At 39.9% G+C, this 18,806-nt stretch overlaps 1 protein-coding gene across 1 annotated transcript in view; it reads right to left on the bottom strand.

Moving 5' to 3' along the window:
* The window catches only part of ZNF451 (zinc finger protein 451), a 215,049-nt gene that overhangs the window by 14,085 nt on the left and 182,158 nt on the right, over positions 1 to 18,806 (bottom strand). The window contains exon 14 of the mRNA XM_053710403.1: positions 12,372 to 12,410. Coding sequence (XP_053566378.1) covers positions 12,372 to 12,410 — 39 coding nt within the window. The remainder of the gene's footprint in view (positions 1 to 12,371; positions 12,411 to 18,806) is intronic.

The following is an 18,806-nucleotide window of genomic DNA, read 5'->3' as shown; positions in this document are numbered from 1 at the left end:
GGACCAGAGTGCCCTCCCACAAGATAGGCCCTTCAAGGCCAAGAATAAGTCTAATTTTCGTTCCTTTCGCAATTTCCGGAACGGACCGACATCCAACTCTGCAGCCTCTAGACAAGAGGGTAATGCTTCGCAGACCAAACCAGCTTGGAAACCGATGCAAGGCTGGAACAAGGGTAAACAGGCCAAGAAGCCTGCTGCTGCTACCAAAACAGCATGAAGGAGCAGCCCCCGATCCGGGACCGGATCTAGTAGGGGGCAGACTCTCTCTCTTCGCTCAGGCTTGGGCAAGAGATGTTCAGGATCCCTGGGCACTAGAAATAGTTTCTCAGGGTTATCTTCTTGAGGGGAAGGTTCCACATGTCTCACTTATCTTTAAACCAAATAAAGAGACAGGCATTCTTGCATTGTGTAGAAGACCTGTTAAAAATGGGAGTGATACACCCAGTTCCAATTGTGGAACAAGGACTGGGTTTTTACTCAAATCTGTTTGTTGTTCCCAAAAAAGAGGGAACCTTCAGACCAATTCTAGATTTAAAGATTCTAAACAAATTTCTCAAAGTACCATCGTTCAAAATGGAAACTATCCGAACGATCTTACCCTCAATCCAGGAGGGTCAATTTATGACTACCGTGGATTTAAAGGATGCGTATCTACATATTCCTATCCACAAAGATCATCACCAGTTCCTAAGGTTCGCCTTTCTGGACAAACATTACCAGTTTGTGGCTCTCCCATTCGGACTAGCCACGGCTCCAAGGATTTTCACAAAGGTACTCTGAGCCCTTCTAGCGGTTCTAAGACCAAGGGGCATTGCAGTGGCACCTTACTTGGACGACATTCTGATACAAGCGTCGTCTCTTTCAAAGACAAAGGCTCACACAGACATCGTTCTGGCCTTTCTCAGATCTCACGGCTGGAAGGTGAACATAGAAAAGAGTTCCCTGTCTCCGTCGACAAGAGTCCCCTTCTTGGGGACAATAATAGATCCGTTAGAAATGAAGATTTTCCTGACAGATGTCAGAAAGTTAAAGCTTCTAAACGCTTGTCAGGTTCTTCACTCTGTTCCTCGACCTTCCATAGCTCAGTGCATGGAAGTAGTAGGATTGATGGTTGCAGCAATGGACATAGTTCCTTTTGCGCGAATTCATCTAAGACCATTACAACTGTGCATGCTCAAACAGTGGAATGGGGACTATACAGACTTGTTTCCAGTGATCCAACTAGATCAGGAGACCAGAGACTCACTACGTTGGTGGCTAACCCAGGATCATCTGTCCCAGGGAATGAGCTTCCGCAGACCAGAGTGGGTTATCGTCACGACCGACGTCAGTCTAGTGGGCTGGGACTCCCTGAAGGCTCAGGGTCTATGGTCTCGGGAGGAATCTCTTCTCCCGATAAACATTCTGGAACTGAGAGCGATATTCAATACTCTCAAAGCTTGGCCTCAGCTAGCAAAGGCCAGATTCATAAGATTCCAATCAGACAACATGACGACAGTTGCTTACATCAACCATCAGGGGGGAACAAGGAGTTCCCTGGCGATGAGAGAAGTGACCAAGATCATAAAATGGGCGGAGGATCACTCCTGCCACCTATCTGCGATCCACATCCCAGGAGTGGAAAACTGGGAGGCGGATTATCTGAGTCGTCAGACATTCCACCCGGGGGAGTGGGAACTCCACCCGGAGATATTTGCCCAGTTGCCACAATTATGGGGCATTCCAGACACGGATCTGATGGAGTCTCGTCAGAACTTCAAAGTTCCTTGCTACGGGTCCAGATCCAGGGATCCCAGGGCGACTCTAGTGGATGCATTAGTAGCGCCTTGGACCTTCAACCTAGCTTACGTTTTTCCACCGTTTCCTCTCATTCCCAGGCTGGTAGCCAGGATCAAACAGGAGAGGGCCTCAGTGATTTTGATAGCTCCTGCGTGGCCACGCAGGACTTGGTATGCAGACCTGGTGAATATGTCATCGGCTCCACCATGGAAGCTACCTTTGAGACAAGATCTTCTGGTACAGGGTCCATTCGAACATCCAAATCTAGTCTCTCTCCAGCTGACGGCTTGGAAATTGAACGCTTGATTTTATCTAAGCGTGGGTTTTCGGATTCTGTGATAGATACTCTGGTACAAGCCAGAAAACCTATAACTAGAAAGATTTACCATAAAATATGGAAAAGATATATCTGTTGGTGTGAATCCAAGGGATTCTCATGGAGTAAGATCAAAATTCCCAGGATCCTTTCCTTCCTACAAGAGGGTTTGGATAAGGGATTATCAGCGAGTTCTCTAAAGGGACAGATTTCTGCTTTATCTGTCTTGTTACACAAACGACTGGCGGCTGTGCCAGATGTTCAAGCCTTTGTTCAGGTTTTGGTCAGGATCAAGCCTGTTTACAGGCCGTTGACTCCTCCCTGGAGTTTAAATTTAGTTCTTTCAGTTCTCCAAGGGGTTCCGTTTGAACCTTTACATTCCATAGATATTAAGTTGTTATCTTGGAAAGTTTTGTTTTTAGTTGCTATCTCTTCTGCTAGAAGAGTTTCTGAGTTATCTGCTCTGCAGTGTACTCCGCCCTATCTGGTGTTCCATGCAGATAAGGTCGTTTTGCGTACAAAACCTGTTTTTCTTCCGAAGGTTGTTTCCAACAAGAATATTAACCAGGAAATAGTTGTACCTTCTTTGTGTCCGAATCCAGTTTCAAAGAAGGAACGTTTGTTACACAATTTAGATGTAGTCCGTGCTTTAAAGTTTTATCTAGAAGCAACAAAGGATTTCAGACAAACATCTTCTCTGTTTGTCGTCTATTCTGGTAAAAGGAGAGGTCAAAAAGCTACTGCTACGTCTCTTTCCTTTTGGCTGAAAAGCATCATCCGATTGGCTTACGAGACTGCCGGACGGCAGCCTCCTGAAAGAGTCACAGCTCACTCTACTAGGGCTGTAGCTTCCACATGGGCCTTCAAGAACGAGGCTTCTGTTGATCAGATATGCAAGGCAGCGACTTGGTCTTCCCTGCACACTTTTGCCAAATTCTACAAATTTGATACTTTTGCTTCTTCGGAGGCTATTTTTGGGAGAAAGGTTTTGCAAGCCGTGGTGCCTTCCGTTTAGGTAACCTGATTGGCTCCCTCCCTTCATCCGTGTCCTAAAGCTTTGGTATTGGTTCCCACAAGTTATGGATGACGCCGTGGACCGGGCACACCAATGTTGGAGAAAACAGAATTTATGCTTACCTGATAAATTACTTTCTCCAACGGTGTGTCCGGTCCACGGCCCGCCCTGGTTTTTTAATCAGGTTTGATAAATTTATTTATTTAACTACAGTCACCACGGCACCCTATAGTTTCTCCTGTTTTTTCTCCTGTCCGTCGGTCGAATGACTGGGGTGGGCGGAGCCTAGGAGGGACTATATGGACAGCTTTTGCTGTACTCTTTGCCATTTCCTGTTGGGGAAGAGATATTCCCACAAGTTATGGATGACGCCGTGGACCGGACACACCGTTGGAGAAAGTAATTTATCAGGTAAGCATAAATTCTGTTTTTCACCACTAGAGGGTGTTAGTTCACGTTTTTCATATAGATAACACTGTGCTCATGCACGTGAAGTTACCTGGGAGCCATCACTGAGTGGCTAAACTGCAAGTCTGTCAAAAGAACTGAAATAAAGGGGCAATTTGCAGAGGCTTATATACAAGATAATCACAGAGGTAAAAAATATATAAATATAACTGTGTTGATTATGCAAAACTGGGGAATGGGTAAAAAAGGGATTATCTATCTTTTAAAACAATAACAATTCTGGTGTAGACTGTCCCTTTAAGCCATAACGCCCTGCGTGCTAAAATGGCAAAACCTGAATTCTTTGCCGCTAATTTAGCCAGTTGAAATGCGGCATCTGTAATAAAAGAATTAGCCAACTTAAGGGCCTTAATTCTGTCCATAATCTCCTCTAATGGAGTCTCCATTTGAAGAGCCTCCTCTAGAGCCTCAAACCAAAATGCAGCTGCAGTCGTTACAGGAACAATGCACGCAATAGGTTGGAGAGAAAAACCTTGATGAACAAAAATTTTCTTAAAGAGACCCTCTAATTTTTTATCCATAGGGTCTTTGAAAGGACAACTGTCTTCGATAGGTATAGTTGTACGCTTAGACAGAGTAGAAATAGCTCCCTCCACCTTAGGAACTGTCTGCCATGAGTCCCGCATGGTGTCAGATATGGGAAACATTTTCTTAAAAACAGGAGGGGGAGTGAACGGAATACCTGGTCTATCCCACTCCTTAGCAATAAAATTCACAATCCTCTTAGGGACTGGAAAAACATCAGTGTAAACAGGAACCTCTAAGTATTTATCCATTTTACACAATTTCTCTGGGACTACTATAGGGTCACAATCATCTAGAGTTGCTAATACCTCCCTAAACAATAAGCGGAGGTGTTCAAGCTTAAATTTAAAGGCCGTCATATCAGAATCTGTCTCAGGAAGAGTCTTTCCTGAACCAGAAATTTCTCCCTCAGATAACAAATCCCTCACCCCTTCAGAGCATTGTGAGGGCATATCAGATACGGCTACTAAAGCATGAGACGGCTCAGCATTTTTCCTTAACCCAGAGCTGTCCCGCTTTCCTTGTAAACCAGGCAGTTTGGATAAAACCTCTGTGAGGGTTGTATTCATAACTGTGGCCATGTCTTGTAAAATAAATTAATTTGACGCACTAGAGGTACTTGGCGTCACTTGTGCGTGCGTTACTGGTTGTGACACTTGGGGAGATCTAGATGGCGAACTCTCATTTACTTCTGACTGAGAATCATCTATTGCTCTATTTTTAAGTGCTAATATATGTTCTTTATAATTTATAGACATATCAGTACAATTGGGACACATTCTAAGAGAGGGTTCCACAATGGCTTCCAAACATTGAACAAGGATTTTCCTTGGTGTCAGACATGTTAAACAGGCTAGTAATGTAACAAGCAAGCTTGGAAAACACGGTAATCAAAGTAAATAACACTTAGTAATAAAACGGTACTGTGCCTTTAAGAGAAAAAAAGCTGCACAAGTTCTGCAAAACAGTGTAAAAAAGCAGTAAACTTAACAAAATTTTTACAGTAGTATCTTACAGCCTTAGTAACTTTGCACAGCTATGCAAATAAACAATTTACCCCTTAATGGCAAAACCGGATTGAAAAAACGTCAAAACCGGTAAAAGAGACTTTCAGCACCTTGCCACAGCTCTGCTGTGGCGCCTACCTGCCCTTCAGAACAATTTGTGGGGAAAAAACCTCCTTTACAGCCCTCAAACACAGCAGGAACCACTGGAGAAGCAGTTGGATGTCTCTAAGGAAAAGAAACGGCGCAACTGAGGCGCGAAAATAGGCCCCTCCCACCTCACTCGATGTTTTGAGGCCTATTAGAAAAACACCTGAGTGTCTCTTAATTAACCATGTGGGTTAAAAAACCCTAAAACAAGCCACAATGACCCCCCCCCCCTTTAGTCCCTTAAAGAAAAAACCCCCAAAAAACGTTATAATTGCATAATTTACTTAAACAAAAACGTTATTTTCCTAACAGTGCCACCAGTAACTAATGAGCCCTTCATGCAAGCTGAAATTCCTATCCAAGTGTCTGAATACAGCTTACCCTTCCCTCATGGGGATATTGCCAGCCTTTTCTAGAATTAACAGTCTGTCTAGAAAAAATATAGACTGAACATACCTCATATGCAGCTTAGCATGCAAACCGTTCCCCCAACTGAAGTTTTCCTGTACTCTTCAGCCCTTGTGAGAACAGCAGTGGATCTTAGATACAAAGTGCTAAGATCATAATCCTTCTTGCAGAAATCTTCATCCCTTTTCTGCCAGAGAGTAAATAGTACACACCGGTACCATTTAAAATAACAAACTTTTGCTTGAGAAATAAAAAACTAACATTTTTGTCACCACACTCGCTCTGCCCTTCCTAGTTTCTTAGAGTAGGCAAAGAGAATGACTGGGGGGTGGAGCTAAGGGGGGAGCTATATAGACAGCTCTGCTGTGGGTGCTCTCTTTGCCACTTCCTGTTGGGAAGGAGAATATCCCACAAGTAAGGATGAATCCGTGGACTCGATACATCTTAACAAGAGAAATGACTTTTTCCTTGCCTGTATGTCACAATTTTCTCTGCCAGTGTCTTTGCTTTGTGGCTAAAAACAAAATTTATGCTTACACGATAAATTACTCTCTTTCTTGATACGGTGAGTCCACGGATCATCATTAATTACTGTTAGGAATATCACTCCTGGACAGCAGGAGGCGGCAAAGAGAACCACAGCAAAGCTGTTAAATATCACTTCCCTACCCACAAACCCCAGTCATTCGAACAAGGAAAAGGAGAGAAAGGAAATAACACAAGGTGCAGAGGTGCCTGAGATTTATATACAAAAAAACGAACTGAAAAAAACAAGGAGGGCCGTGGACACACCGTGTCAAGAAAGAAAGAAATTTATCAGGTAAGCATAAATTTTGTTTTCTTTCTAATGACACAGTGAGTCCACGGATCATTATTAATTACTGTTGGGAATCAATAACCAAGCTAGAGGACAAAGATGATATGGGAGGGACAATACAGGTAATCTAAACAGAAGGTACCACTGCTAGAAGACCCTTTCATCCAAACAAACCTCAGCTGAGGTAAAAGTATCAAATTTATAGACTTTAGAAAAAAAGAGAGCAAAGAAGGCCAAATCGCCATCTTACAATCCATTCTACAGAGGCCTCTTACTTGAAGGCCCAAAGAGAATATACCGCCCTAGGGAGTGAGCTGTAACTCTCTCAGGAGGTAGTTGTCCAGCAGACTCATAAACCCTAAGAATAACACTTCTCAACCAGAGAGAAAGAAGTGGCAGAAGCTTTCTGGCCACTATGACTATCCTGAAAAGCAAAAGACAATACAGAAGACTGACTAAGTCCTTCGAAGTCTGTAGATAAAATCCAGTAGACAATAGCAAAACAAAGAATCATCAGGAACATTATAACAATTCAGATCGAGCAAAACAGTGCTGAAGAGGATACGTGCCATCTCTGTTAGAGCTAGCCAGAAAAATTGACATATCAATGACAAATATAACAAACATTCTGATCCAAGTCTGGAATCTCCTAACGAATAGATTTCCCCTAGTCCAAGAAAGATTGAGAATTACTTCTCTAATAATATTATCACATTCCCCAATTAGTAAACAAACACAACAAAAATGGGCTAATAAGAGACTTTACCGTATTGCAGACACTCTTGTTAACGGTGACATACTGACTTTTGATCAATACGTGACACTAGACATAACAGACAAGAATATTTGGTATCATTATTTACAGTTGAAATCAAGAACAATGGAAGTACTGGGTAATAAGAAACCTCTCACTAACACAGCTTTTGAGTCTCTCTGCCTAACTAGAAACCACATTAAAGGCCAAATCTCATTATTATATCAGATCTTCAACACGCCAGTTGAAGAGATTAAACCTCCCTCTTTATTGAAGTGGGAACAAGACTTGGTCAATTCTTGGCCGGTTAGAACATGGAATTCCAATTTGTCCCAGGGTCTTTCATTTTCACCAAATGCTTCCCTTAGGGAAAACTTTTTGAAGGTGGCATTTAAGTGGTACCTTTACCCCACTAGATCCAACAGATCTGAGACAACAAATACACAATTATGTTATAGGGGTTGCACAGAGAGGCACATATATGCACATGTGGTGGTATTGTGAGCAGACTAAGGTCATATGGGACCAAACATCCACATTAGTTAGCAATGTATTTCAAACTCAGATAAAATTGATGCCTGAACAAGCTTTTTTACATTTCCCAGTTACACAGGTACATAAGAGACACAGAAAACTCATCATGATCATCTGCACGATAGTCAGAATTGCAATAGCTAGGTTCTGGAAAACAACTCCCCCTAGTTTCACCTACATTAAAAAGAAAATTGAATATCACTATGACATGGCCAGCTTAATAGCTGAAGAGGATAATAGGGAACGATTTATAGCTCAATGGGAGCCTTATATCATGTTTCATGAAAATGAGGCAAATCATTAGACCCATTATATTTAACAGGGAGTCGACTAAAACCACTACTCTTGAGGTACTGTTCTCTTATCTTGTCATATATATTCTATGTAAATATTGGATGATTTTGATGCCAGAAAGAATTAAATCAAAGAGCCAGTTATTGATGAAAATTTGAATGTACCCACAATTATAATGCTTTGCTGATATATAATGTTATCATTCATATAACTTAATGTGACCGATAATAATTTGACATATCTTTGTTTGTATCGTTTTCTACATATCTAAAAAATGACAATAAAAATACTTTCAATATAAAATATAACTAACATATAGAGTTAAACTATATTGGCAGAATAAATACAAAATATTATAAACATAAAATATAACACATGATAGAGCTTCCTGACTCTGTGATTATAAGAAGCACTTATGCCAGCATTATGCATGAACGGCAGCTAAACGATCACTAACTACACGCAGTAACAGCTGCGATAACACTTCTTATCTTAACATGAACGGTAGTCACCTTTCAAAGACCTCTCACAACTTGCGTTGTATGAGCCTTCCAAAGAAAATGCACTTATCAACCCCTCGCTCCGATCTTAAGGAGACAAGGGGGCGTGGCCAACGACCGGCTTAGAAAGAAAGCCAAAAATGGTGGCGCCACAACGAAGGAAGGAGGCGGAACTCAACTGACTAACTACACAAGTTACCCGACTCATCCTGTCATAGCCGCCATTGAATGGACCTGCTCCAGCAGACAGTAAATAAAGTGCCATTTAAAACACTACACACAGTGAACATCTGAAGGAAGCCCAACACTGCGCCGCTCAGCAATTAAAGAGCGCACACTTTCTAAGGATAACATTCTGAATAGAAGGATGAAGTACCCATAAAACAAATATACAGGGGCTCAGGAAAAAAACATGAGAAACACTGCACTAATTTTCCCTCCATACACTAGCCCAGAAATTCAATAACCCCAAATGAGCCTTATACCATAAACAGGGAACACTCTATAAAGTATTACCCCTAGTCTCCTGGTCACCAGTGCCTGCACCCCGAATGAAATATCCTACTCCAGGATATATACGTGTCTCAAAAAATGCAGTCTATATTCTGAAGTGCAAGTTATAGAAGACTGAGCACTTACCTGCAGCTAGCCGTCCGGCAGGGGGACAGCCTACCCAGCGTAAGAGGATGTTGCTCCTCACAGAGGCCTGTAGAAAAAAGAAAGAGTAAACTTACTCAGGCATTCTATACCAGGGCAGCAAAATGTTAGGAAATCGCAGTGAGGCCTACCTCACAAGTTCCCAACTGCTTAAAGCTACCACAGCCCTACTGAAGAGACTAACGTGGAGTACAGCTATACCCACAGGCGATGGAAGATCAGAGCAAACCTGCCCTGACTTCAAAACAAAAAAATCTTGATAGAGGAAATCTTTGACACCTAATTACTTCACCTCCTCCTTGCACGAGAGGTAAAGAGAATGACTGGGGTTTGTGGGTAGGGAAGTGATGCTTAACAGCTTTGCTGTGGTGCTCTTTGCCTCCTCCTGCTGGCCAGGAGTGATATTCCCAAAAGTAATTAATGATGATCCGTGGACTCACTGTGTCATTAGAAAGAAATACAAACAATAGTCTATATTTATTTAAAACAACAACAAACATTTCTGATTACAGTACTGTACTATCGGAGGGTACTATGTAAACAAAAGTAATACAAATATCTTAAAGGGACACAACCCAAATGTTTTCTTTCGTGATTCAGATAGAGCATGACATTTTAAGCAACTTTCTAATTTACTCCTATTATCAAATTTTCTTCATTCTCTTGGTATCTTTATGTGAAATGCAAGAATGTAAGTTTAGATACCGGCCCATTTTTGGTGAATAACCTGGGTTGTTCTTGCTGATTGGTGGATAAATTCATCCACCAATAAAAAAGTGCTGTCCAGAGGTCTGAACCAGAGTTCTTTTTAAAATAAAGATAGCAAGAGAACGAAGAAAAATTGATAATAGGAGTAAATGAGAAAGTTGCTTAAAATTGCTTGCGCTATCTGAATCACAAAAGAAAATATTTGGGTTCAGAGTCCCTTTAAAACTACCTTTAGGTTACATGTATAAGCTGTATTATGACATGTAAATATCGCCTTAATGACACGATTTGTTGTTTACACTTTCACAGATGCAAATATTCCAAAAGCCAAACCTTTTCGTGGCCCAAGCAGTTTGGATAAAGGGTTTTCTACCTGTACTTACATCTCGGAACTCATAAAGCAAAATTACAAGAGGATTTGGCTGTTAAGTACATTTGTGCAGCATGAGATTTCATTAAAGTGCCATAAAACGTGTTGAGATCTGTGCATATTCTAAAAGGGCTAATTAAGTAAAAATAGTTTGCATACATTTTTTACAAAAAAATTGCTGGCAAGTATTTTAAAATAATTTTCAAAAATAAGCCAAATGACATAGCCCTGCTGTCTGTAGTAGACCGATCCACCCCCTTATCAGTGTTTAACATCAGAAACATCAGAAACACAGGCATTGTATTTTAACCGAGTTCACAGCAGCTTATTTGCTTCTAGGCATGCTCCAGCAGATAATGACTGTTAAAGTCTTGCATTCTACCATATCAATGGTGGATATATATATATGCAGCCATAAAAGGAATTGTGTGGGGAGAGTTAGAGCTGTACAATTCGTTAAAAGAAAGTGTTAATGGCGAGGCCCTGCAGTATAAATTTGCAGTCAAAGTAATTAAAGTACATATTATATTTTGTCTCTATCCCAACTTGTTTTATGTCCCTTTAAGGGGCCATTATAGTGGTGTGTTTTAACACATAGTTAAAAGTAACCTGCAGAGCACTGTTGATCCCAAGCAGAAACTGAGGCAGATCCAATCAGCAGCGCTAGTTCTTTAAAATGTGTTTAACCCCTTTGTGGGGGACAATAGAGAGGTGGCAATGGTCTGTATTGCTTCTGAAGATGTAATTTGTGTCATACAAGCTAATGCTGATTCTATGAGAAGATGTGGCGTTTGAATAATGGTGCATGGGCCCTCACAGGATATGTGCATATGCCACAGAAAAAAAACAGTAATAACTTTTACTAGCAGTAGTTTTGCTAATGGAAGTATATTGCAAAAATGCTTCTATTTCAAATTGAAATGCACATTTAAACTTTACATTCTATTCCTTTAAGTGTTTGGGGGGTAAAGAATGTTTCTGCTTTCCATTATGTGAACCTTATATTTTTTTGTAATCCTAAACACTCTAAACCTTCAATGCGCTTTAGTGCAAGTGCTGCAGCATCAATCGCACTGGACGAAGAAATGTAAACAGCGGATCGCAATAAGAATGTTATAGCAATCTGCTGTTTACACTAGACATGTGTCAGTATAACATGCAATTCAAATACAAGTAGTATTTTTTTTTTATATGGGCGATATAGTAAACATATAAATGTATTACTATTTCTATATATTCAGAACCGCTATGCTACTCTTGCGGTCTTCCACATTTGGAACAGAGGATCTGAGCATGTGCGTCATTATAGTATAGATGAGGCGCTTGTTCGTCTCCTTATTTGTCGGAATGCACTGAAACTTAAACATGAAAAAAAACTGTGAAGATCAGTGGGTGGCCAGATGGGGGAGACAAAACAGAATATTGAAGGTGTTTTATCCAACTAATATTATTATCTGATGAAAAAAGTTAACTTTAACACTGAAGTACGCAGTTTTTACATACAGGCCTAGCTCTGAGATATTGTGGGTTTGGTTCCAGACCACTGCAATAAAGTGGATATAGCAATAAAGTGAGTCACACTCATTTTAGTCTATTAAGTGAGCAATAGCATTAGGTCTACAAAAAAACAAAACAATGTACATACCTTAAATACTTTATTGCTAAAAACTGCTACCCTTTATCAGAGCCTTCAGTGAGTAAATCTTTTTGCTGGTGGTCTGTATATATGTGTGTATACATGCGTATGTATGCGTTTATGTGTGTACATATGTTAGAAAAATGTCGCTGATAGACTTGCTCAACACAGGGTTGCCACAAACCTTCAATTTGTAAAAAGAGCAATGGGAGGTGTGCCTGTAGTTTAATTTAAAACCAACGTTGACTGTCCCTTTTAATATACACTCTGTAAACATCCTGCCTCTGATTTACAACTTAATTGTTGAATGATGCATTCTTTCTTCATTTATTACACTTATTTTCTGAAAAATGTGCTTGATCTAATTATTTCACCTATATAAAAAAATACTACAGTAACATCAAATAATAAGTGTTTACTAGTCACATATACATACCTTCATCCTCGTCTATTTCCATACTGTTGTCATCAGTATCTGCAGCAGAGAAACAAACAAATCTTTAGAAAACATACACACATAGTAAAATTATTCCTTACTGTCACAATTATGACCAAAAAGAATTCAGAATTAGAAAGTAATAAGCAAAACAGCCTTGTTTACAAGTATCTGGCTGAGGAAACCATAGCTGTACTGTGCAGTTTTTTACATTTCTTGCTGTATAAAAAACATAATTTATGTAAGAACTTACCTGATAAATTCATTTCTTTCATATTGGCAATAGTCCATGAGCTAGTGACATATGGGATATACAATCCTACCAGGAGGGGCAAAGTTTCCCAAACCTCAAAATGCCTATAAATACACCCCACACCACACCCACAATTCAGTTTAACGAATAGCCAAGCAGTGGGGTGATAAAGAAAGGAGTAGAAAGCACCAACAAAGGAAATTTGTAAATAATTGTGCTTTATACAAAAAATCATAACCACCATAAAAAGGGTGGGCCTCATGGACTCTTGCCAATATGAAAGAAATGAATTTATCAGGTAAGTTCTTACATAAATTATGTTTTCTTTCATGTAATTGGCAAGAGTCCATGAGCTAGTGACATATGGGATATCAATACCCAAGATGTGGAGTCTTCCACTCAAGAGTCACTAGAGAGGGAGGGAAAAAATAAAAACAGCCATATTCCGCTGAAAAAATTAATCCACAACCCAAAACAAAAATAAGTTTATTTCATCTTTGAAAGAAAAAAACTTAAATCAAAAGCAGAAGAATCAAACTGAAACAGCTGCCTGAAGAACTTTTCTACCAAAAACTGCTTCCGAAGAAGCTAATACATCAAAACGGTAGAATTTAGTAAATGTATGCAAAGAGGACCAAGTCGCCGCTTTGCAAATCTGATCAACTGAAGCTTCATTCTTAAAAGCCCACGAAGTAGAAACTGATCTAGTAGAATGAGCTGTAATTCTCTGAGGTGGGGCCTGACCCGACTCCAAATAAGCTTGATGAATCAAAAGTTTCAACCAAGCCAAGGAACTAGCATAAGCCTTCTGACCTTTCCTAGGACCAGAAAATAAAACAAATAGACTAGAAGTCTTACTGAAATCTTTAGTAGCTTCCATATAATATTTAAAAGCTCTTACCACATCCAAAGAATGTAAGGATCTCTCCAAAGAATTCTTAGGATTAGGACATAAGGAAGGGACAACAATTTCTCTACTAATGTTGTTAGAATTCACAACCTTAGGTAAAAATTGAAAAGAAGTCCGCAAAACTGCCTTATCCTGATGAAAAATCAGAAAAGGAGACTCACAAGAAAGAGCAGATAGCTCAGAAACTCTTCTAGCAGAAGAGATAGCCAAAAGGAACAACACTTTCCAAGAAAGATAGTTTAATGTCTAAACAATGCATAGGCTCAAATGGAGGAGCCTGTAGCGCCTTCAGAACCAAATTAAGACTCCAAGGAGGAGAAATTGATTTAATGACAGGCTTAATACGAACCAAAGCCTGTACAAAACAGTGAATATCAGGAAGTATAGCAATCTTTCTGTGAAATAAAACAGAAAGAGCGGAGATTTGACCTTTCAAGGAACTTGCAGACAAACCCTTATCCAAACCATCCTGAAGGAACTGTAAAATTCTAGGAATTCTAAAAGAATGCCAGGAGAATTTATGAGAAGAACACCATGAAATATAAGTCTTCCAAACTCTATAATAAATCTTTCTAGAGACAGATTTACGAGCTTGTAACATAGTATCAATAACTGAGTCAGAGAAACCTCTATGACTTAGTACTAAGCGTTCAATTTCCACACCTTCAAATTTAATGATTTGAGATCCTGATGGAAAAACGGACCTTGAGATAGTAGGTCCGGCTGTAACGGAAGTGGCCAAGGCGGGCAACTGGACATCCGCACCAGATCCGCATACCAAAACCTGTGTGGCCATGCTGGAGCCACCAGCAACACAAAAGACTGTTCCATGATGATTTTGGAGATCACTCTTGGAAGGAGAACTAGAGGCGGGAAGATGTAAGCAGGATGATAACACCAAGGAAGTGTCAGTGCATCCACTGCTTCCGCCTGAACATCCCTGGACAGGTATCTGGGAAGTTTCTTGTTTATATGAGAGGCCATGAGATCTATCTCTGGAAGACCCCACATCTGAACAATCTGAGAAAACACACCTGGATGGAGAGACCACTCCCCTGGATGTAAAGTCTGGCGGCTGAGATAATCCGCCTCCCAATTGTCTACACCTGGGATATGCACCGCAGAGATTAGACAGGAGCTGGATTCCGCCCAAGCAAGTATCTGAGATACTTCTTTCATAGCTTGGGGACTGTGAGTCCCACCCTGATGATCGACATAAGCCACAGTTGTGATATTGTCTGTCTGAAAACAAATGAACGGTTCTCTCTTAAGCAGAGGCCAAAACTGAAGAGCCCTGAAAATTGCACTAAAATATTTATTGGTAATCTCGCCTCTTGAGATTTCCAAACCCCTTGTGCTGTCAGAGATCCCCAAACAGCTCCCCAACCTGAAAGACTCGCATCTGTTGAGATCACAGTCCAGATTGGCCGAACAAAAGAGGCCCCTTGAACTAAACGATGGTGATCTATTCACCATGTCAGAAAGTGTCGTACATTGGGATTCAAGGATATTAGTTGTGATATCTTTGTATAATCCCTGCACCATTGATTCAGCATGCAAAGCTGTAGAGGTCTCATGTGAAAACAAGCAAAGGGGATCGAGTCAGATGCTGCAGTCATGAGACCTAAAACTTCCATGCACAAAGCCACTGAAGGGAATGACTGAGACTGAAGGTGCCGGCATGCTGCGACCAATTTTAAACGTCTCTTGTCTGTTAGAGACAGAGTCATGGACACTGAATCTATCTGGAAACTTAAAAAGGTGACCCTTGTCTGAGGAATCAAGAAACTTTTTGGTAAAATGATCCTCCAACCATGTTTCCAAAGAAACAACACTAGTTGATTCGTGTGAGATTCTGCAGTATGTAAAGACTGAGCTAGTACCAAGATATCGTCCAAATAAGGAAACACCCCAATACCCTGTTCTCTGATTACAGATAGTAGGGCACCCAGAACCTTTGAAAAGATTCTTGGAGCTGTTGCTAGGCCAAATGGAAGAGCAACAAATTGGTAATGCTTGTCTAGAAAAGAGAATCTCAGAAACTGATAGTGTTCTGGATGAATCGGAATATGAAGTTATGCATCCTGCAAGTCTATTGTGGACATATAATGTCCTTGATGAACAAAAGGCAGAATAGTCCTTATAGTCACCATCTTGAAAGTTGGTACTCTTACATAACTATTCAAAATTTTCAGATCCAGAACTGGTCTGAACAAATTTTCTTTCTTTGGTAAAATGAATAGGTTTGAATAAAACCCCAAACCTTGTTCCTGAGGAGGAACTGGCATGATTACCCCCGAAGACTCCAGGTCTGAAACACACTTCAGAAAAGCCTGAGCTTTTACTGGATTTACAGGGATGCGTGAGAGAAAAAATATTCTCACAGGAGGTCTTACTTTGAATCCTATTCGATACCCTTGAGAGACAATGCTCTGAATCCAATGATTTTGGACAGATTTTATCCAAAAATCCTTGAAAAACCTTAATCTGCCCCCTACCAGCTGAGCTGGAATGAGGGCCGCACCTTCATGCGGATTTAGGGGCAGACTTTGGTTTCCTAAATGGCTTGGATTTATTCCAATTTGAGGAAGGCTTCCAACTGGAAGCAGATTCCTTGGGAGGAGGATTGAGTTTTTGTTCTTTATTCTGACGAAAGGAACGAAAACGGTTAGAAGCCTTAGATTTACCCTTAGGTTTTTTATCCTGAGGCAAAAAAACTCCTTTTCCTCCAGTGATAGTTGAAATAATAGAATCCAACTGAGAACCAAATAAATTATTACCTTGGAAAGAAAGAGATAGTAATCTAGATTTAGATGTCATATCAGCATTCCAAGATTTAAGCCACAAAGCTCTTCTAGCTAATACAGCTAAAGACATGGATCTAACATCAATTTTGATAATATCAAAAATGGCATCACAAATAAAATGATTAGCATGTTGCAGTAAGCGAACAATGCTAGATATGTCAAAATCCAATTCATGTTGCGCTAAAATTTCCAACCAGAAAGTTGATGCAGCCGCAACATCACCCAAAGAAATAGCAGGTCTGAGAAGATGACCTGAATATAAATAGGCCTTCCTTAGATAAGATTCAAGCTTCCTATCTAAAGGATCCTTAAAGGAAGTGCTATCTTCCATAGGAATAGTGGTACGTTTAGCAAGAGTATAAATAGCCCCATCAACTTTGAGGATCTTTTCCCAAAACTCTAAAGATTTTGCTGGTAAAGGATACAATCTCTTAAACCTTGAAGAAGGAATAAAGGAAGTACCTGGCTTATTCCATTCCCTAGAAATCATATCAGAAATAGCCTCAGGAATGGGAAAAACGCCTGGGGAAACCACAGGAGGTTTAAAAACAGCATTTAAACGTTTATTAGACTGAACGTCAATAGGACTGGTTACCTCAATATCCAAAGTAATTAACACTTCTTTTAATAAAGAACGCATATACTCTATTTTAAATAAATAAGTAGATTTGTCAGTGTCAATATCTGAGGAAGGATCTTCTGTTTCAGATAGATCCTCATCAGAAGAGGATGAATTATTATGTTGTTGGTCATTTGAAATTTCATCAGCTAAATGAGAAGTTTTAAAAAACCTTTTACGTTTATTAGAAGGTGGAAATGCAGACAAAGCCTTCATAATAGAATCAGAAACAAATTCTTTAAAATGTATGGGTATATCATGCACATTAGAAGTTGAAGGAACTGCAACTGGCAATGTACTATTACTGATAGAAACACTATCTGCATGTAAAAGTTTATCATGACAACTATTACAAATGACATTCGGTGGAATCATTTCTACAATTTTAGAACAAATGCACTTAGCTTTGGTAGAACCGATGTCAGGCAGCAATGTTCCAGCAGAAACTTCAGAGGCAGGATCAGATTGGGACATCTTGCTCAATGTAAGAGAAAAAACAACATATAAAGCAAAATTATCTATTTCCTTAAATGACAGTTTCAGGAATGGGAAAAAATGCAAAAGCATAGGTCTCTTGATAGAGAAGAAAGCAGGAGGCAAACATCAAGGGGGTATTGAAATAATGAAAAAAATTTGGCGCCAAGTATGACGCACATCGTAAAAAATGACCGGAAATGACACACTTGCGTCACTAATGACGCCGCCGTGTGAAAGGTCTCGGCGTCACGTATGACGCCGGAAATGACGAAGTTGCGTCAAAAACGTATTTTTTTCGCGCCAAAAATGACGCAATAAAGTCTAGCATTTGACGCACCCGCCATTGCAAAAGTAGTCAAATTGAAAAAAGACTAAACCCCAGGTAAGAAATAAATTTCTTAAAGTGTTTACATTCCCAAATATGAAACTGACAGTCTGCAGAAGGAAATACATGAACCTGACTCATGGCAAATATAAGTACAATACATATATTTAGAACTTTATATAACTTGCATAAAGTGCCAAACCATAGCTGAGAGTGTCTTAAGTAATGAAAAACATAATTTATGTAAGAACTTACCTGATAAATTCATTTCTTTCATATTAGCAAGAGTCCATGAGCTAGTGACGTATGGGATATACATTCCTACCAGGAGGGGCAAAGTTTCCCAAACCTCAAAATGCCTATAAATACACCACTCACCACACCCACAATTCAGTTTAACGAATAGCCAAGAAGTGGGGTGATAAAAAAGTGCGAAAGCATATAAAATAAGGAATTGGAATAATTGTGCTTTATACAAAAATCATAACCACCCCAAAAAAAGGGCGGGCCTCATGGACTCTTGCTAATATGAAAGAAATGAATTTATCAGGTAAGTTCTTACATAAATTATGTTTTCTTTCATGTAATTAGCAAGAGTCCATGAGCTAGTGACGTATGGGATAATGATTACCCAAGATGTGGATCTTTCCACGCAAGAGTCACTAGAGAGGGAGGGATAAAATAAAGACAGCCAATTCCTGCTGAAAATAATCCACACCCAAAATAAAGTTTAATGAAAAACATAAGCAGAAGATTCAAACTGAAACCGCTGCCTGAAGTACTTTTATACCAAAAACTGCTTCAGAAGAAGAAAATACATCAAAATGGTAGAATTTAGTAAAAGTATGCAAAGAGGACCAAGTTGCTGCTTTGCAAATCTGATCAATCGAAGCTTCATTCCTAAACGCCCAGGAAGTAGAAACTGACCTAGTAGAATGAGCTGTAATCCATTGAGGCGGAGATTTACCCGACTCAACATAGGCAAGATGAATTAAAGATTTCAACCAAGATGCCAAAGAAATGGCAGAAGCTTTCTGGCCTTTT

The sequence above is a fragment of the Bombina bombina genome, chromosome 4 (assembly GCF_027579735.1).
Source record: "Bombina bombina isolate aBomBom1 chromosome 4, aBomBom1.pri, whole genome shotgun sequence".
Classification (NCBI taxonomy): domain Eukaryota; kingdom Metazoa; phylum Chordata; class Amphibia; order Anura; family Bombinatoridae; genus Bombina; species Bombina bombina.
Note: the sequence above shows the minus strand (reverse complement) of the source record. Positions and strands in the feature narration are given on the sequence as shown.